At 38.0% G+C, this 22253-nt stretch overlaps 1 protein-coding gene across 2 annotated transcripts in view; it reads right to left on the bottom strand.

Moving 5' to 3' along the window:
• The window catches only part of LOC145984969 (putative E3 ubiquitin-protein ligase HERC1), a 309625-nt gene that overhangs the window by 26879 nt on the left and 260493 nt on the right, over nt 1-22253 (bottom strand). For both annotated transcript variants that reach the window (XM_083118420.1, XM_083118421.1), the window contains exons 64-69: nt 18819-19007; nt 17120-17347; nt 13686-13943; nt 9903-10110; nt 5257-5450; nt 2546-2698 (exon numbers count right to left, since the gene is read on the bottom strand). In XM_083118420.1, coding sequence (XP_082974546.1) covers nt 2546-2698; nt 5257-5450; nt 9903-10110; nt 13686-13943; nt 17120-17347; nt 18819-19007 — 1230 coding nt within the window. The remainder of the gene's footprint in view (nt 1-2545; nt 2699-5256; nt 5451-9902; nt 10111-13685; nt 13944-17119; nt 17348-18818; nt 19008-22253) is intronic.

The following is a 22253-nucleotide window of genomic DNA, read 5'->3' as shown; positions in this document are numbered from 1 at the left end:
TCTTCCAGAAAATGAAGCGGCTTCAATTCATGAAGTGAAAAACTCCTGTGCTATTCAGAACTGAAGAATGAACTGTCGTTTATTTTTGCACATTATGGTGCATTGCCAGAGACAATTACAAAGCTTAGAAAAATGAGGTGAGACTCTTGTAGCATCCATGAAAATCTTCGAGGAATCTGTGCAGCAGATGATGGAAGTGCCAGGGGAAAAGGGGTCAGCTGTTGCGGAAAAGTGCAAACGGGTAGCGAGTGTAAATAAGGACTTGAAACAATTAAAACAATTTGTGATATTCTAAAAGGTGAAAATGCTGTTACCGAAATGAGTCCAGCTACATTAGCTTGTTTTATGTATATGCTCCAATAACTTCTGTCGAAGTAGAAAGATCATTTTCTATTATGAAAAACATTCTCTCTGACAGACGACTATCAATGAATGTTGAGAACTTAAAAAAACACCTTGTAGTTATGTGCAATCAAGATGGAGAAAATTGAAATGCTCTTCCCAATGTAGATTTTAACATGTTGCCAGAAATTATATATAAAAGTAAGCGACTTCCAAATGTGGCTTTTTTCGGCTTATTTTGCCTTTTTTTTTCATTTTTAGTGCCTATTTTCAACATTATAAATGCCTTTTTGCCTGCCTATTTTAACGAAAATAAATGCCTGACCTTCCGGGCTCTAGTCATCAATAACTCCTGAATCCTCTCCCCCTCTCTCTCTCCCCATTTTATCACTTCACTGCACCGACAAACAAGCAAATAATATAAACAAAACACTCACTGCAAATTTCACAGGACAGATGAAAGCAAAAGTCAACCTCCCACGGTAACAAGTGTCTGCTGTCTGCAAAAACCGCGTGTTCTTGTGGATGCATGACTCGGAGTTGCCAGTCGATGAAATATTTCGTAGAAGGGAGATAGTAAAACTTACGAGAAAAATTCATTAGCCTACAATGGTATTCATCCCAGCACACTTCAAAAACTTAAAAAATAAAATGTTGGACACAACATACCACTTTGCAATGTCTGGGAGGGGGAAAGCTCATTCGAATCCCATAGTAGCATTGTGCTTACGTTCTTATTTTTTTAATTCATTCATATTGTCGGGTCAAAAGTCAACACCCATCCTCATCAACTTATAGACTGAACTGGAAATGAACTAAATAAAATGTTGATCTCTGGAATGGGATAAACAGATACTCTTGTACTCTGAGAATTGTGTGAAATGTGCAAAATTGTCCATATAATTTCCCCCTGAGACAGTAACGACGCCAAAAGGGGTTTCACGTGCAAAACTCAATCCTGAGTCGGGTGTCCATTATGCTCTCCACACCTCCCTATACGCAAAAAGCTTGATAGTGTAATTTTAATCTCACATAAATATTTTATATCTGATAGTATACGCTAATATTAAATATGGTCTTCTTGCCCTCCTCTTAGCAATCATTTTTAATAATGTATTTTATTGCAAACGAGCACAGTGATCTATCTACGCGAGTGCTAAATGTGAGTAAGCTAAACTTTCCAGAAAAATATATATGTTGAGTACTGCCAACACTGCAGACACTGTCAAAATCCTTGGTACCCTGGCTTCTCAGACCTCTGTGCTTTGAACAGGAAAACGCAGGATGGGGCGAGTGCGTGCAGACCCAAACATATGGTAGGGACTGATCTGAGCCAATGGGGTTGCCTTCCAAATTTCTAGGGTACTCAAGAGAATCGGAGGCATTTGCTCACAGAAATCGGCACAAACATGGATCGTGTGGGTGCAGACCACCGGTCGGACAGCGCCGAAGGCACAATCGGGATCATTCGGGACCATGTCCAGGAGGGCCAGGCGACACAAGGCAGGCAGTAGCGTGTTCGTGCGGAAATCAGAATTTCTTGCAGTGGAAGTGCCTTTGGAGTGATAATTGTTGACTTTTCATGTCCGGTGAAGGCGAAAAGAAATGCTTAATTTTTCTTACCATCTTGTGGGTACACAATGCGTACCTTGCATACCCATAATGCACGCTGCTGATGTCTTGTTTGATGCAGCCAATGGTATAATTAAATTGGCATAGCCTATCTACCTGATGAAGGGAGTAGTTACGTCCTGAAACATAGTTTCACGGAAATCATATACTCACCAACGGAAGTATTTTTAGGTAAAGGTAAAGTGCTTCCCTGTGCTTAGCACCATGCCATGAAGGCATATAGGGGATGTGGGAGTAACGCCCCACACTTTCTTGATCCGGTCGTTAGTGGGGGTGATGTGATCAGCATCACGCCCCTGACCACCTTTACCCCCCAGGGTTTCCCCCAGGTACCCATGTTATTCGACGCTGGGTGGGTGCCAGGGCCGCTTCCAACGTTAGAAAAGTTCCCGGATTTGAACTGGCCGGGGATCGAACCCGGGACCTTTAGCATGGTAGTCAGACGCGTTACCGACTGAGCCACCGTGGCCACTTTTAGGTATTTTATAAAATATTTTTTCTTTTTATATTGTACTGATAATAAATAATTCGTAATGATTTTAAGCACGCTACAACTGAAAACAAAGCTAACCTGCAAGTCCATTTCATGTAACCTGAACTGCACTGCATGCTCGACATATTCAAGCCTGTTTTGGAATGTGAGTGGAATGCTTCTTCCTCCTGGTACAATTGGCACTATTCGTCCTGTGAAGCTTGCTCCTTCAAAACACTCAAGAGGTATTACCTGGTGAACAAAAAGTAAGCACAGTAATCATAATTGCAATATTCTATCACACAAAAATGGTTATTCATGAAATACATTTCACTACGTATAAGTTACATAGTGTTTACAGAGAAAAGCATGTACAAGCACACCGTATAATACTAGTATGCCATTTATCTTTAACTTATGCCCTTGCTCCACAGGCAAATCTGAAATCTGAATTATATTTTGTAAGTAGAATACGAACTGATCCACTTATTGAAACTGAAGGTGCTATTCGTTAACAAGTTCTCCTTGGTTTATAATGCTCTTATGCTAGTTATGTGGATGCAACCTGGGAATTATTATGGTTGCATACGCGTACATACCCACTCGCAGACAGACTGTATCACATTATTATTATTGTCAAACCTTTTCCTGTTCAGATACTCCTTTATGATGCCAAAGAGGTGAAAGTCTGATGCTCCAGATTGTACAGAGGATGTGGGAGAAGTTCCATTTCAGTTTTTTCATGGTGGCCATGGTGGATGGGTATTATCCTGCATCCTTTTTCTCTTGTTGCTTATGGCAGCCTTTATTGAGCCTTGAAGCAGTGTCAAGTAATATTAACCATTTATTGTGCAATGATCTGTTAGGAAATGAGGATACAATACACCTTCTGAGTCCCAAAAGATTGTGGCCATAATCTTCCCAGCTGACCGTTTTTCAATTATTATTTTTTGGCAGATGCTCATTCAGTAGCTGGGAGAAGTATGTAATATCTAAAAACTGTACAATGGATATCAGTAAAGCAAATGAAAATTCCCACCATCACAAAAAAATAAAAGTATTATAACTTCCATTAAACTTACTATCAATGCCACATTGCTCATTTACTCATGAATCAGATGACAAGAGGTTTTCAACCGCACAAAAGCAACTGACACCACCCCTCTTACAATGCTGCAGTATTGCTGCTCGCTCAACAGTCCATGCATGCATACTAGAGAATTCTTTGACAAGTTCATCAGATTGACCAGGCCTGATGTAAATGATTATTTGTGTTGATGTTCTGCTGTATTACTATGTTCAGCACTAAGGAACAATAAACTTATGATTTATTCGGTCTTTGGAGATTTGCTCATAAATGTATTTTGCTATTAAAGAGTAATCATGGCAGAAGAAACAGGAGGTAGTTCTGTAAAAAGGAGGGCTCAACATATAAGGCTCACCTAATCTTGCTCTGCCCCTTACTGGCCTTGAAGTGCAGTGTGCAGGCATGAAATATGCACAGCACTGAGCACTTGTTGACATCCACAGTGCAAACTAGTAGCATGGGACCATTTTCAGTAGCTCATAACAGTTGGGCTGAAAAGTTCGTAGGCTAACATAGTAAAAAATATTTTTTTGACAAAATTCGATTTTATTATTCAATATAGTTGCCTTTGAGGGCGATACAACGATTATAGCGGTCATACAATTTTTCGATGCCATTTTTATAGTACGATTTCTCTTTAGCCTCAAAATAGGCCTCAGTTTCGGCGATTACCTCTTCATCAGTGATGAATTTCTTTCCAGCGAGCATTCTTTTAAGGTCTGCAAACAGAAAAAAGTCACTGGGGGCCAGATCTGGAGAATATGGTGGATGGGGAAGCAATTCGTAGTCTAATTCATATAATTTTGCCATCGTTTTCATTGATTTGTGACACGGTGCATTGTCTTGATGAAACAGCACTTTTTTCTTCTTCAAATGGGTCCGTTTTTTCGTGATTTCATCCTTTAAACGCTCCAACAATGCTATGTAATAATCTCAGCTATCTCGATCAACTTCACTTTACGATCATTTAAAATTATTTTGTGGACTTTTTTGATGTTTTCGTCGGTAACAGCCTCTTTGGGGCGTCCACTGCGTGCATCGTCTTCGATGCTCATTTCGCCTCATTTAAATTTAGCAAACCACTTCTCAACGGTTGATTTTCCTGGTGCAGAGTCCGAATAATGTTTATCAAGCCAAGCCTTGGCTTCAACAGTATTTTTTTTTTCGCCAAAAAGCAATGCTTTATTAACACACGAAATTCTTTTTTATCCATTTTTTCACAATAACAAAAGCTGCTTCACTCACAATGCTATATCTCACGAACTAATTATCCGGCAGCTGTGAAATTTATACACGTATCTTTTGAAGGTTAGTACTAAGTAAAAATCACATGGATTTAATTCTAGTAACGCCATCTATGAGTCAGCCTATGAACTTTTCAGCCCAACTGTTACTTGTCCGAGTCTCCCACTCCTCAAGCATGCTATGCTACACCACAGACAAATTATGGTTACATGTGTTATTTGAGTGTTATTCGCTCGAGCGAAGAATTCTGTATGCTATCTAGCACCATCCATGTGAACTATATGGCACTCGATCAAAATGTTCTCCCTGCATTGCTCTAGTGCAAATGATATACTCATGCCTGGTTTATATTATCTTGGTTTTACCCATCCATCACCATTGTTAAAGTTTACTAAGGTGAAGGATTTCAGCCTAGTGCTACTTATGAATAATAATAAAGTAAGTAAGAATCTCAAATCACATTTTCTGCAGGCATTACCTCATGAAAATTCTGCTCTGTAACACCCGAGAGGTGGATATCCCTAATGCCTCGAAGACTCTGAGCATAGAGCATGTCAACTTCCTCTAAGTCATCCACATTGACAGGTTCTCCCACCAGCAGCTTCCACATGAGAGGTGCCAAGGGAATGGCCAAGGGCTTCTTCGTTCGAACAGCAACTCCGAACAACACACCTGCAGAAACATTAAAAACACTTTACTTTTGGAGACAAAAGATTCAATAATTAATCTTTAGCAGACAGGTGGTCCATTTTAGGACCACTGTCTGCAAACCATTGAGGACGGCTGGTCCCTATAGTGGCCAATGCTATGTGATGGGGATATAACATGTCATTTCATATGTATGAAGGCAAGACGTACTTGAATTTCAATGCAATATGAGTACTGGAAGTTTTTCAAAAGCTGATTTATTTTGTCTTTCTCGAGAATTTTAAAGTGTAGGCTTTTCCAATGCATGGAAATGTTTTTTTTAAAAATTCATAGCATAAGAACTATTCATCATAGAGAGTTGCAGTTCGTTTAATTTTGGATGGAATAATTACGGCTTTGACAGGAGATGAAATGTTGACATTCCATCTCAATGTAGGTGCAATTAGGTAATTAGCTCAAGAAATTCCTTTACAGGGAGCCCATGCAGCACTCACATTAATCCAATGTGAATAGAATTTGAATTTTGAATTTGATTTTAAAAGTGTGGAAGCATCAGCACTTAGGCTATTTTGCTCCCATCACATTATACGGGGGCCAGCCCCTTATCATTACAAAGAACAACTCTAATGTTGCATAATTAAAAATCTTAAAATGTTCTGACTTCTGTTAAAAGCTGAGGCTGCAAACGGGCACTCAGCACACATAAGGACAACAGGACAATACAAACAAAATTATACTGGCCATGGGGCCAGTCGCCAGAGCCTCGTCAGTCCAGGGTGCACTAATGTGGAAGTTAGGTTGACATTTGGGTGCACTACGTGTAAGGTCTCCCCTTACACCCCCAATGTGAATAGAAAAAATGCAAAATGCAGCACTACTATGTACTTACAATCACTCCTCTAAGTACAGTTGAAAATCACCCATAGTTTATCTTTAAAATATAATTAGTATGTATTATGCAGTAGCAAAAAAGTAGTATTGTCCAGAGATCATAGGCGCCAACTCCATGGGCCTTGGGGGGGGGGGGGGCTCGAGCCCTCCCAATGTTAACAATGTGTGGGCAGAGCCCCCCAAATAATTTTGCTTCTCTTGTAAAGTTTACTCTAAATTGTGCAACATAAACTTAACTTTAAATACATATTTGAAATGTTCTAGACCATCAACTTTGGGGGGCTATGACCAGAGACAGCAAAACACATGACTTATTACTATATACTAAGTATATAATTATAAGTATTGTTAACATTTTCACTAAAAAGAGTTTCAAAAGACAATGTGCATGAACTAGGGGAGTGGATGGGACGTTCGGGCTACAAATGGCTCTCATATGACATTCAGAACGAGATCATTGAAATAATAGGGAGATCTGTTACTCCATGGTAGCAGATATTAAAACTCGGGAATATTTTGCTACATATTATGGTTGACGAAACTTGTGACATATCCATCCGTGAACAATTGACATTCTGACTGAATGAAAATTTTGATATTTTTGAGGAATTCATGGGCTTTTACGAGATTCCGAACACTGAGGCCAAAACTCTTTTTGACGTTGTAAAAGACATTCTGGTGGATCTGGACTTGCCCATACAGAATCTGAAGGGACAGTGTTATGATGGTTTTGAGCAGTTCTGGCACAAAATCAGAGAGACCAAACCCAGCCTCGTTGATGAGCCAGAATTGACTCGGCAAAGTCATGTCCCTAAGAGACTTGAAAATTCTGATGCTGCCAAACCTCACAAGTTCTACACTCCAAAAGAGTATTAAACATCGATATGCACTGACGTGTGAGACACAGTAAAATCATGTGTTAAACAAAGACATGAATCTACAGGACTACAAAAAGTAACAGCCATAGAGAAAGAATGCATCTCAGCTGTGAACAGTTGCAAAACAAACTTCGAGCAAACGCGAGAATTCTTTCGGCAAGATTTGGATGCCGATAAGCTCTCCTTACACCTGTCCATGCTTCGTGATATCACCAAACAGATGAAAGTGGTTCTAACTACCATGCGTGACATAAGGAAGTTTCTTTTGGAAGACAGCACCCTCCATTAGCTTCTGCCTGAAGTTGCCAAATTCATGATGGTCCTCTGCATTGTGCCAGTGACGACAGCCACAGCCGAAAGATCATTCAATGCTCTTCGTTGACTGAAGACATATTTGAGATGGGTTTTGATTGATTGATTGAATTGCTTTATTTTACTTCACTTTTTGTGCCGCTTTTGGCTAATTTGCGAAGATGGGGGATGAACGATGATATGATGAAACTGATGAATGGACACTCACAAACATCCATGCCTAGACCAGGATTCGAACCCGGGACCCCAGGCATCGTAGCATGATGTGCTAACCATTCTACCATGGAGGTCGGCTATCTACAATGGGGCAGAAGAGACTAAGCAGCTTAGTGGTACTCCACATACATCAAACCGTGCTTGATAATTTGGACCTGAGACCACTTTTTAATGAGTTCATAAAGAATAACCCAGTGCGTAGAGCAATTTTTGCTTTCTTTTGAAATCATGTTCATATGTTTTTGTTGTGTATGTCACTTTATATCTTAGTGAACATGCTATGTGTTTTTTTATTATTGCAAAATTAATTTAAAAAGTAAAATATCGTAGCAAGAACAAAAAAGTAAAACTATTTTCCTGCAATTTGTGTTAGCATTTGTTTAAATAATTAAATAAAACTGTTAAATATTGTAAATATTCGTTATTTTTATGGGTATGTCAACACTAAGGTTATTTGCACCCGTCACATATCCTTTCTTTACAGGTTTGTTGCGGACATTAAAACACACCCATGCCCTCGCCGGGACTCGAAGTGAGTTGAGTCGACCACCCAACATGCTCAGCTTCCGAGGCTGGCATAAAACTGTTAGGTTGGCCTCTTAATGTAAATACATACTTTTCAATAAAAATGTTAATTGTTACCTAATAAACAAATGAGCAGACATAAAAGACATAAAGAGACTTTGAAACATTTTCTAATCGTTTAATGTTACATTTAATTTCCATGAGGAATATAATAGCTGCTTAAAAACTGCTATACAAAGACATAATTTTTATTTTTAAAAAAGGGAGGGACTGAGTAAATCATTCATTTATTTCAGTGACCAGAGGCCCCCCCCCCCAATAATTTTGACAAGTCGGCGCCCCTGCCAGAGATGTATATTCAGGGCTATCCGCGAAGCGCAGACTCACTGTCCAAAATCTATGATTGATTGATTTGCTTTTTTTACTTTGCTTTTTGTGCCACTTTTGGCTAATTTGTGAAGATGGGGGATGAGTGATGATATAATGAAATTGACGAAGGAAAGGTGGCATATGATAGGAAAATTACCTTCTGGGCCAAGAACATTATTGAACACTTGCATGCAAGTTGAAGAAGAGGTCGTTGACCTTCAAACAACTACTAAACGCGTTACAGTGGGGTGGAGAAAATTGTTGGCTAACCGAAATGACAAAGACCAGTTCTAGTCTAGATCATGTCAAGGAGTGTTTAAGGGTTCTTTGGTGCATGAAATTTATTTACAGGCAGGTCATGTAGTGAACTAAAATGAGTGACATAATTAATAAGCTGTTCACTCAGCCTTATGTATGAGGATAAGCTCCAAATCATTGTGGATTTTTGTTTTATATCCACTTTATGCACAGATAGGCTAATCGGGATTGGACCTACAGTTAAAGTGGTATTCGAACCACTATGTATTGAACGTGGGACCCCTTAGTTTCAAGTCAACAACATTACCACTACACCAACAAGGATGCCCTGAACTTCAAATCGTGAAAATAATTAGGTAGAAGTTTATTTTTATTCTCGTAAATAGGCCTACATAAATATTTCTCAATATGGGCCTCTTTCTTGAATAAATAAGACTGAAATTCTTGAAATCCTTTCCTTACTGTTTTTCTTTTACAGATATATTGAACATTTTTATATTTTATTTATTTTATTATGTATTTTTAATCATAATGTCAAATCACTTCAAAATTCCGCCCCAAAAATGAACTAGAAGAAACCTCCTCGCAAACCAGCAAATTTTTGTCCTGCCATCTATTTAAAAGTAGGCTACCGGTTCAAGCAATGGCTATGTCACCTGGTTACATGAATTTACGTACCACAAAAGCCATTCTTTGTATTTTTTGAAAAAAACAAAATGCTATAAATATAAAAAATCCTGAAATTTCCTGAGAAAAGGTATATTTTAAAAAAACTTACATTCACCCTTTTATGAACCATATTTAGTGCACAGTGTCAAAAATGGTTTGAGATAGATGGATACACATATCTAGGCATGGTTACAATATTTACATAACTTTCTCCTTGACAAAGATACTTATTGGCACCTATCTTGCTTTTTTCAATATTGCAACAAGTTCTTAATTTTGGTTCTCTGGAAAACATAAAATGAAGGATCCACACACACACTCATTCTCTCTCTGCATGCATGCATGTTTACATACTTACCCAGAAACTTAAACCATGACAGATGCTGGATGGAAGATAGATGTGGGTTGAATAGGTATCTGTCTCTGTTGTAGCCAGTGTCATTTACAGAATTTGGAGTTGGGATGAGAAGTGGAACGGCACCAGATGTTAATTCCTGGCACATTTCAGTTATGGTGTCATCAAAAACTCCTCCAGCATCATCTGCCCCTTCCCCAAGCAACTTCACCTGATTAGAAGAGGGAAATATATGCTTGAAAGAAAACTACTTTGACAATGAATGACAATTTCTGGCATAAATTTTGTTACTTATCTTGACAAAGAAAATTATCAAAACAGCTTTCATTGAGTGGTACGAGGGTACAGTCTGGTTTGATTTGATTTGATTTTTGGTTACTTGTGATGATGATGATGATGAGAATGAGTGATGATATGATTAAATTGATGAATGAAAGAACACCTATGCCCAGGCTGGGATTCAAACTTGAGACCCCTGGCATCATAGGTATCCGCTTAACCACGGAGGTAGGCTCCCTCCAATCTGGCTTCACAACACATTGCTTCCTTCTGTTGCCTTTATTACCATTGAAGGAACACTATTCATGTTTCACGGCACTAAAAAATGGTAGTAAATGACAAGGGCTATTCAGAAATGAACTTCTGATTGGTTATTATAAAAAATACAGAAGTTTTATGCATACCAACATTACTTCTCCCCATAATCACCATCCACATTCAGGCACTTATCGTCGTGTGGCATAAACTTATGCAGTTCTTCATCAAAAAATGATACCACCAATCTTCCAAGATAGTTGCCAACTTCACAATTCCATAGAGAGTGGTCACCAAAAAATTGTCAGAAGGTTGTGAAATCATGAAGCAATGTTTGGCATGTACGATTTGGTCAACATTTTGAATGAGTTTATCAGTCACAGCTGACCTTGACCACCCTCAACATGTATATTTGTACGACCAGCTCTGAAGATGCAGGTCTCGCTGGTTACTCTGCAATTTAAAATTAATGAAGACCTCATGGATGGAGTCAACAACTGGTGGTGCTGTTCATTGATGGACTGCAGGAGTTCATGTCAGCGTACAAGAAGTGCTTGTATTTAGGTGGTGACTGTGGAGAGAAGTTATATTGGTCCGTGGGAAACATTTTCAATAGAATAAATGTTTTGCCCATTTTTGTTCTCTTTTATCAGTCAATCGTCGGAAGTTAATTTATGAATATCCCTCATAGTATACTGGAATCAAGTACTTGTAAAACTATTTTATCAGATTCATAAATGAGAGTATTCAAACACCTGAATGACACTAAAAAAAACCACCCTACCAATGGACTAGCCAAGCACATAAAATACAACCACATGTAATTCTTAAAAGTATTCACCAAGCACCAGAATTAAAGGAACATAAGTAAGCCATTGTGCACTTTCTGCATTAACTAAACATTGACAGTGGGCAGGCACAGAATACATGGCTCACATTAATCCAACAGCTAGTGCCAAGTAGTTGTAGTTGATGCAGGAAAGAGCCTGTAATGGCAGCACACCTAGTGGCTTGCAAACAATGCAAACTGGAAGCCTGTCAAGTAGTAACAAAATATGTTCCTGAGTGGATGGTGGCGGTGACAACCAAAATCAATAAAATCATCATTGTGGATAGAGCTAGTACTTGATTCTTGTAAACTAGAAAACTAGTACTTGATTCTCGTAAACTAGAAAAAACACCAAATGAGGACAGTAATTTCATTGGAACTAAACTTTTAGAGTAGGTGTAAATAGTGTTGAAATCAGAGTTTGTTGACTCAGTTGGGAACACCTACTTTTTTAAAAGTGTTCCATATCCCATTTTTAAAAATATTTTGATTGATTTAAAATTTTTGGGTGCGTTGGCACGTATGGCCATTTTGCACCTTTCAGTGTATGCAGGGATGATCCCCTTATCTAAAAACCTTACCTCAAAATTTAAAAAAATGATGTAAAAAGGCCCTTGAGAAAGGTTAAAAATGCAAGTTGTAAATGGACCTGCATAGGATGAACACAACTCATTAAAAAAGATAAGTACAGTTTAAAAAGTACCTCAGAAACAGTAGAGGCGGCCTGCTCTTCTCAAAAAGCTAAAAACACTGTCATTGTCTCTCAACATAGATGACAAATCATTGGGAAGGTTAAAACCCTCTCTCAGGTAATTAAAATTGGTACATTCAAGAAGAATGTGCCGAATACTTAAAACAACATTGCAAGTACTTCACAGCAAAGCATCCAGTCCTTGGAGCATATGACGATGTGAGATGGCTGTGTCCAATTCGGAGCTGCGTTAAGATGACTTCTTCTTGGCGAGGACAGGACAGGACGAGGAATGTCAAAATATTTTGAAACAATAAGGTAACATTCATGGATTTTCTGTAATTTATCGATAAAATTCAATTTACGAATGTATAATGCACGTGCATATAATGCAACGGTTTTTGATGGGGAGAAGCAACAAACAATTACATCTCATATGTAATGCACAGTACAATTCAGGTTCAAGAAATGGTTTTCTTAGTTGTAGGTCGTAATGCTGATCAAGAACGAATGACATCATTCCTATTCAATGAGTCACCTGATGCAATGTGAATCAAGAGGATAATATTCTCTTGTATATACAATGAGTCATCAACACCCCACCCCGTCTCCCTCCACTGTGTTGAACATTCCAAACCTTTCACTTCTGTAACCACCTTGTTTTTTTCTGTAGAAGAAGAAAGAAAGATTAAAATTATGTTAAGGATTTGCAGCACTCAGGAAGTTATTTTCTATTGCTCGCCAGATAAATATTGTTGGTACACATCCCATGTGATGGGACGTGCATGCTCGAATTCTGCTTTTCTCGGTGTCGCAAAATGTTCCATTACAAAGTGAAAAATTATGAGAAGTGGCCATTTCAGTTTCATTGTGTTCTTTTTTTTTAAAAAAAAATATTACTGCTAAAGAAATTCAACCTGTTTTGTATTTGTGCCTGTTGATATATACATGTTATACACAGTAACATAGTGAAAACGTGCAAGGTTTTAATGTTGGATGTCCGAATTATTCCATGCATAATATGTACCACAGTATTAGGGGTCCAAAATTTTAGCAAAATTATACATGAGTAAATACGGTAGTTATCTTATTTTGGTAAAAAATATGTAAAGAAGTTAAGAGGTAAATTATAATTAATGAGTTTTATTGAACATTGAAAAACAAACTGAAGAAGCAATGAATGAAAAGGCACTTAAATTGAATAAAATTCATGAGTTGATCTGGACAAAAAAAACTTAAACATTGACGTAATTGCAAAAGTATACACTTGCCTTTTTATACCAATATATAAAATTTACCAAACCTAATAACAAATATTCTATATTCTATTGATCCAATATAAAATTACAAATATTTCATGAAAATACAAGGACAGTTAATTCATCTCTTTCATTAACGTATGCAGCCAAGTGAAGGTATCATCCTTGAAAAAAAAATAATTAAAATAGTCATATTTTGGCACTTACCTTACAAAATTAGGGAATAGGAATGACACCTTTATATTCATAAAAGCAATAACAAAATGGAAGAATTTTGCAGTAAGTTATAGGCTATTTATATCAATAACAGATGAGTAAAATAATTGGCAATTTTACTGACGTGCTGATAAGCCTATATTGGTTGATAATATCGATTAATCTACCTTATCATTAGTTTTTCTTTTTGAATCAACATGAAAATCAACATGCAATATTCACAAAAATAAATATATGAGCAATTTATCTTATCTTACCTTCCACGCCCGCGACGGAAGTCTGAGATCAGCAGGCTTCATTTTAACAACCTGCCGTGCTATCTGCAGAAATATTGGTTTGCACCGACGGCCTCGTGTTGCCAAGCGACACACTGTAACCTGAGGCCCGTAATTCCTTCCTTGGACCATGGTGCGTCCGACACTTCTAACAAAAGGCAACGTGTATACACGTGGGGCTAATACAGGTCGTAACTGCCCAGATGTTAGGCACTTTAGGGAAGGCGTAAACCATTCACACTAGTAATAAAGAAATTTGGAGAACCATAGATTACATCATAATTTACTGTGTACTTATATTTAGGAACAAACATATTTCATAGCATGATTGTATTTTCCCCAAGAAATTCTACAGGATGTCCCAAAAACTTGTGAATAAGAAATAGAAGTCCCTTCTGTGCTATGACTATTATCTTGAGAATAAGCCAATCAAGACTGGACATACAGTTGAAAGTGTGATATCTGAATCACTGCTTTGCATCCCTGTCAGGAAATATACACAGGATCCCTTCATTACAAGGTGACAATCTTAAACACTTACTACAATGTTAATTAATTGCTATTGTGTAATAATGACAATTCCAAAGAATTATGCTATGCCTCAGAAATCCATTTGAAATTTTGCAACATAAACTTTAGTAACATGAGAGGAAAAAAATACTGTGATGTATGCACAATTGTTTGTACATGAAAACTTACCTAATCAGGCCAAATGGATTTTTTTTTTTTTAGATTTTCGTGAATGTGAAATATAAAAGTAAAAGGTATTTTTTTCATCACACTGTGCAAAGAAAGCACCTAGAGAGTGTGAAGGTAGAACTCTATACCTTCTTGGTCTGTTGTAATAAATGTGATGTGATCAGCACCATTATCTGTCCACCTGTCAGTTCTATTATAAACAATTTTTAATTTTCACTACATAAAAGTAGGTACTTGAATGCAGTAGTAGCTTTTAATTATACCAGAAGTTACATTCCATGAGAACAGTACTTGCACATTGATAATGTTTCCATTAATACACACTATTATTTTATTAGAACAAGAATTCTCACTTTAGACAAACAGGTAATGGACAAAATAATATGAACACCTTGGTTTGCAAAGGCCTATATACGCCATCGTGGAAAAGGAACATATCAGTCTATCAGAAGCTGGTGTGAGAGTTGCATGCGAGCAGTCAGCTATCCGTCAAATGCAGGTATGTCCGACCTCTCAGACTTCAAAAGGGGCATGATCATAGGAGCCCGCCTGGCTGGAGTATCTGTGACAAAAACAGCTACACTTGTTGGTGTAGCACGGAGCACAGTGTCAACTGTTCTGACAGCCTACAGACAACATGCAAGGACAACGTCTGCAAAGGAGAATAGTGGGCGAAAAAAAAAGTTATCCAACAGGGATCGACGTGTGTTGAAGCGAATAGTGACTCGAAAGCACAAGACAACACTGTCCCAGATAGCCGCAGAGATGAACAATCACCTCCAGGACCCTGTATCAATGAAAACCATTCAAAGGGAGCTGCATTCTGTGAACATTCATGGCAGAGTTGCCATCCGCAAACAGTTGGTGACTCCACGTAATGCAGTGACACGAAGAAGGTGGTGCCAAGAGCACAAGAAATGGACACAGCAGCAATGGGAACATGTGATATGGTCAGACGAATCGTCTTTCACATTATTTCAGACCACAGGACGTGTTTATGTGTGGAGAACTCCTGCTGAAGCATTTGATATTGACTGCTTAGTGCCTACCGTGAAACATGGTGGGGGGGGTCTGTGATGGTTTGGGGGGGTATATCTTGGAATGGTGTTGGCCCACTTGTCGTCCTGCGTGGGAGAATCAACGCAGAGAAGTACTGCACCATCCTGGGTGACCACCTCCATCCCATGGTTCAGACTTTGTTTCCCGATGCATGCCCCATCTTCCAAGATGATAACGCCCCTATTCACACTTCTAGGTGCGTTGATGCATGGTTTGATGAGCACAGTGATGAGGTAGAACATCTCATCTGGTGTCCACATCCACAGTTCCCCGATCTTAACATCATTGAGCCTTTGTGGGGTATTTTGGAGGCCAAAGTGCGTAATCGGTTTCCACCTCCAATGACACTTTCGAAACTTGAGACTGTTTTGTGCGAGGAGTGGCTACGTATTCCAGTTCACACTGTACAGGACCTTTATTTGTCTATCCCACGTAGGATACAAGCTGTCATTCAGGCAAAGGGGGGGGGGGGGCAACCCCCTACTAATACAAGTTTTCTGCAATTGCATTGGTGTTCATATTGTTTTGTCCATTACCTGTATATTTGTCATAATATATCATATCATTCACAGTATGAATTCAGTTAGAACGCAGGTGCTTCATTTTTCATAGTATCAAGTCCTTTTCTACGTGAAGATGTGATGTGAATAGACAGAAGTATCAAAAAAAGAAAGAAAAAAAATTGCACTGGCAAATATCACATGGTATGTCATCCGTTTACACCAGAATGGCATAACAATGAGCACATTACATAGAATTTTCAGCGAAAAATGCAGGCTCAACCAGAACTTAAACCCAGGTCTCTGGCATACCATGACATTGCTCTACCACTGAGCTACCGTGCCTGCCTGCCTGGCTTCGCACGATTTCTCTCTGCCGCTGTTTTACCTGTGTGGAATTGCCTTTGTTAGTGCTACTGCAACAGGATCTGTTGCCTTTGAAACTCTATAGATGTCAACGTTGCCTGGTTCCTCCCAGCATAGAGATCTAAATTACATGAAGATTTGGCACACACAGGAGATGTACTACGTAGAATTTTCAGCGAAAAATGTAGGCTTGACCAGGACTCAAACCTGGGTCTCTGGCATACCATGCCATTGCTCTACCACTGAATTACCAAGCTGGCCTGGCTTCGCATGATTTTTCTCTGCCACTGTTTTACCTGTGTGGAATTGTCTCTGCTAGTGCTAGCGCAATGGGATCTGTTGCCTTTGAAACAATGTAGATGGCACAGGATGCCAGAGACCCAGGTTCGAGTTTTGGCCGAGCCTGCATTTTTGGCTGAAAATTCTACGTACTACATTTCCTGTGTGTGCCGTAATCTTAATGAATGAGCACATTGTTGCCACTTGAATGGCACTTAGACTAGGATTTTTTTTTTCAGCATGCGCAATGTTATCTTGGTCCATTCACCTTGCATGCACATCAAACATTTTCCTACAAACTGTACTGGAAAGTGGCTACTTAGATGCATGCAGTTTGTCCTCAAGTGCACTTTGCCACTTGGGTGTCAAACTACAACTTTGGAGTGAAACCTGTCTATTATGTTCCTAAGATAAGACGGCCACACAAGAACAGGTGGCACTAACACACACCACAACAATATTAGGTTTAATTCTATTTTTTAAAGTGAAAAGTAAACACTAGTACAAAATTACCTGTGGTGAAAGTGGAGTGAGTCTCCAACAAGCATAAAGAATATCAGAGAACCTATACAGAAGTTTCAGTCTTGCTTGTATTGCTGCCACTGGTATTCTCTGGAGGTAACTGTATTGTGGAGGAACTTGGGATGGAAGACCTAGTTGCAATGGAACAGAGGCACCTGGAGCTCTACGAGGCAGCGGAGGTGAGGTCCATGCTACACTGTGTGTTCTTCCACATGAGATCTGGAAAAGCGGATGCAAAATGTAGAAAATAAAAATCTGGAACCAATGTTTGAAATTAGTCAGGACTGTAATTTTTAGTATGGCATCTAAACTGAATAATCAGGAAGCCATTTTTGGTGACAGTTTAATCATGACTGCGAGTACTGCGAATATGTGATAAAATTCAACAGAGAACAACCACAAACAATGTCTGTAACTTTTCAGCACCAATCAACATGCATTCTTTAAGCAATCAAACATTGAAATGTGATATATTTACAGATTTTTGGAGCATTGTGTTTACCAAAGTGTTTTCACCTTACAAGAAATGTCTCCATGGAAAAATAAAGGAATATTTTAATTAAATTTAACTTATAAATGTATTCCCTTTGTGTGATACTAAATAGTAGAGAAAGATAGGTTTCTTGAATCCTGCAGTTTTAGCATTTTGACTATTTGTGTGTGTTTAGTCATTTACTTTACATACCTGGTACACACGAATTACATCTTCATATTAACAAAAACAATAAGAATTGTGCACTGAATTTCAGGCTTTTTACAGATAAATCCAATATCAATTTTCCTGACCTATTATATTGTACTTCTTTACAATGCCAATCTACCAAAATTTTGCTGTACTATCAGATTTTCTTGTGTTGTGAAACTAATCTCTGTTGATCTTGCTACTGTTTTACTATTTGCATCTCAGTTTTAAAATGGCTTCTGCTGTACTGCAAATTTCAATAAATAAATAAATAATATTTCCATATTGAAAGTACTCAATTTTTGGCACACACATTTAAAGTGCCAGTAATTTCTATATCACACAATGCCCAGATTTTTAAATAAAAGTTCTAGCTCAGTCCAATGGTAGACCCTACTGAGAGGGAGAAACCGGTACTTACAAAAGCAGGAAAATACTGAAATAGTTATTAATAATGACTAATGGCAAGAAGGTGTTTAGAAACAAATTACAATATGCAATGAAGCAAGAAGATAGGTAAAAAGTAGGAAAATTCACAAAATTGAAAATGAAAACTTAATTTAAATATGAAAAAGAATATATATTATTTTTAACATTGTGAGAAAATGGGCAATTCAATATTTGATTTAACATACTACTTAATTAGATGTGAGTGAGTTACTAACTTTTTCTGCAAAACTTACTTGTAGAGGTTTTATTAATTTCAGTGGCATCTGCTACCATTCGTATGGCAACCTGTTGCTTCACTTCAAGCACATATTGAAGCAACGGGTTCCCAAGCGGATGGTAGCAGAGGCCACTGAAATTAATAGAACCTCTACAAATAAGTTTCGCAGAAAAAGTTAGTAACTCAATTACGCTTAATTGTTACCAACCACATCTTTTATTCGCCAAACATGTATACTGCTTAAAAGTTAATTAACGAGTACCTTTTGGAAGGAACTTGATAGAATAACACTGAAAGAAAAACTGATTGCAGCACAGAAAAATAAGAACTAATAAATATACCTGCTTTATTCCTTTTCCTGACAATGCTAATATAAGTTGAGGTTCTCTGACAATAGCTGTGTGACCGAGGCCTAATTGCCCATCACTGTTATTACCCCAGCCCCAAACATCTCCTGTTGTAGTCAGACAAAGTGTATGCTCTGCTCCCACAGCAATGTCGTCTATGCAATACGAACTTAATGCAGGAACCTAGGATAAATACAATAGAATTTGAATTCTGGAAACAATTGTGGAAAGAGATAGCTTACATACTGTGCATTTACAAATGAAGAAAAACTGCAGTTACAAGCACTAGTATTGCCACTGATCTGCTTCTTGAGGGTTGAAAAATAAACACTAGGCTTTGTGGATTATTGTGGTGTTACGAATATTCAAGCTCATTAATGTAAGAACAAGTATATACAGTGAAACCCCAATTTTACATTCCTGCAATATACGTTTTCCCGCTTAATACATACAAAATGTCTACTTAAGTTACACATACACACACAAGCATATATGTGGACTGACAAGGGAGGTTATCTAAGTGTCCCCCTCCCATTTCCATGAAACTTGGCAGGTGTATAGAGGGGCCCAAAGGAAGAAATATATGTTTTTTTTTTGTTTCAGCTAAAAAACTGTTTTAGGGGGCAAAACCTCCCCTCTAATGTCGAGATGAGGACAAATTGAAGTGGGGATCTGACCTCTGTGTCCAACTCCGATTTCCATGAAACATGGCAGGTGTATAGAGGGACCCAAAGGAAGAAATACGTGTTTTTTGTTTCGGCTAAAAAACAGTTTTTAGTTGGCAAAACCCCCCTCAAATGTCAAGATGAGGACAGATTGAATTGAGGATCTGACCCCTGTCTCCCCCTCTTGTATCCTTGGCTATGGATATCACCTATATGATATCTAGGTGATGCTTGATAGGATTATGGTTCCCATGCGTGGCTATTTTGATGCTCCGTTACCCTGCTTTAATCCATCTATTGTTATGCCCATGCCTATCCGGGAACAACGGCGTCTATGAATTTGGCATCTCTCTACAATTGCACTGCGTTTGGTACCGACAATCATACAGTTCTGTGCTGTGTGTGTTCCAATTATTATATTAATATATTATATTATATTATATGAGCGTGTTGTTCCTATGCCAAATTTACGTGGTTTCGGAGTCAGATCCCCACTTTAATCTGTCCTCATCTTGAGGGGGGTTTTGCCCCCTAAAACAGTTTTTTTGCCGAAACAAGAAAACACATATTTCTTCCTCTGGGCCCCTCTATACACCTGCCAAGTTTCATGGAAATTGGAGTTGGACACAGGGGTCAGATCCCCACTTCATTTTGACATTTGAGGGAGGGTTTTGCCCCCTAAAACAGTTTTTTAGCCGAAACAAAAAATACGTATTTCTTCCTTTGGGCCCCTCTATGCACCTGCCAAGTTTCATGGAAATCTGAGGGGGACACAGGGTGTCAGATCCCCACTTCAAATTTGTCCTCATCTTGACATTAGAGGGGAGGTTTTTGCCCCCTATACCAGTTTTTTAGCCGAACCAAAAAAAACACGTATTTCTTCCTTTGGGCCCCTCTATACACCTGCCAAGTTTGATGGAAATCTGAGGGGGACACTTAGATAACCTCCCTTGTGAGTCTATAGAGATACAAAATGTATTTGTATCAGAAAGCATAATTTGGAATTAATCACTGCCCAGGAAGCACAAAAGCTTGTGGCAAGCTTGTTTCAAGCATGCAGCTTTCTGCAACAAGCTTGGTTCAAGCTTGTCATATTATGCTTGCTACAATTTTGACACGTGCTAACTAGTTGGCTTGATTCAATTTTTAATGCAAATTCACTGGTTTCAACCTTGATAATATCCGAAAATTATGACATTATTTCTTCAACAACATTGTGGGGAGAAATAGATTATCATGTGGAATTGTGAATATATATTAAAGAAAAACTCTTCAGATCAGAATAGTTAGAGTTACCAGATCACTGTAAGAGAAATGTAGGACACGCTGTCCCAAAATGTAGGACATTGAGTCAAAATGTAGGACACAAAACATTCTCAATAAATATTACATATTTCTATAAATCATGTTAGAAAGTAATTGAAAAATGACACTTTTCAGTTAAAATGAACTCTTAATGATTTTTTAAATGCAAAATTTCAAGACTTGCAATCATACTAATCAATGCACCTCTTACTACATGATTTAAGTGGTACTTCTCTGAGGAGACAATTTTTATCAAAATTTCAGGTTTATTCAAACTATATTTATGTTAGAGTGGACAGTCAAACTCTTTGAAATTATAGGGAAAACAGACATTTTACAGACTTTATGAAAAAATAATTTCTCTCGTTAGTCTGTTGGGCTGATGGTAATAAAAATACTCTCTGAACATTTGAATAATGACCTGTAATGTTAAACAAATATTCAGCAATTACCGTAATTTAAAATTCGAGAAGTTCAAAGTTCGAGTAGTTTCATCTTGGGTAGTCTTTATTTTGGGTACCAAAATAACACATCCAGAATTCTTGACTTTATCTGGACTTTTCTAGACCTTTTTCCTGTCTTTCTTAACGTTTATTTATCCGACCCCTACTTAGGTAAAATTGGAAATTAGTAATTAAGAAAATAAATATTTATTTATTGAAAACCCAAACCAAAGGGCCAGTTAAGATGAAAACTGAAGCTGAATTTAAGAAGAGAATTAGATCTGCTTTCTTGTATTACTGCATCCTGAACTGTGTTTGGCAGACGAGCAAGGCTTTGGCGTATGGACTCAAGCCAGTATAATCTTATGTGGGGCTTGTGTCGATTGTCCCTATATGTTTGTGACTGTCCCTTCATCCATCTTACCTTACAGCCATTCATTATCATTTTCGCGATTAACCAAAGGGACAAAAAAAAGTGAAGTAAAATAAAGTAAATGAACCAATCAGTCATTATGATAGCAAAACTTCTTGACCACAAGAATAATGTATTGACTTTGTATTGACTTCTTGATCTATTTGTTGATTTCTTTAGTTTTTCTTGACTACCATGACTTTCATGACTGGTAGACACCCTGACCTGAATAACTTTGTTCTCTATACCCCTGCTTTACAATCAAATTATATTGAATAAGAATGGCAACACCTTGTTCCATCAGTATAATCCCTAAGGCAAGAGATTCTGCTCAGGCATTGAACAGAAAGGAAAGTGGTCCCAAAAATTTGTTCATTAAGTGCTTCCGTTTTTCCATATTTTTAATAACAGGACAAACTTTTTTTCTTTTTGGGCAATGACTGAAACAAAATAAATTTCACCATTGAGTTTGGAAGCGCAGTCCATAGACTTGTAACTTGCATGAGTTTTTCTGTTACCTACTTTCCTAATTAATATTACGTGACGCTCAAAATGTAGGACATTTATGATATTTGTCAAATTCCTCCCGGACGCCGGACATAAG

The sequence above is a fragment of the Lepisma saccharinum genome, chromosome 3 (assembly GCF_977018435.1).
Source record: "Lepisma saccharinum chromosome 3, izLepSacc3.1, whole genome shotgun sequence".
NCBI classification, from domain to species: Eukaryota; Metazoa; Arthropoda; class Insecta; order Zygentoma; family Lepismatidae; genus Lepisma; species Lepisma saccharinum.
Note: the sequence above shows the minus strand (reverse complement) of the source record. Positions and strands in the feature narration are given on the sequence as shown.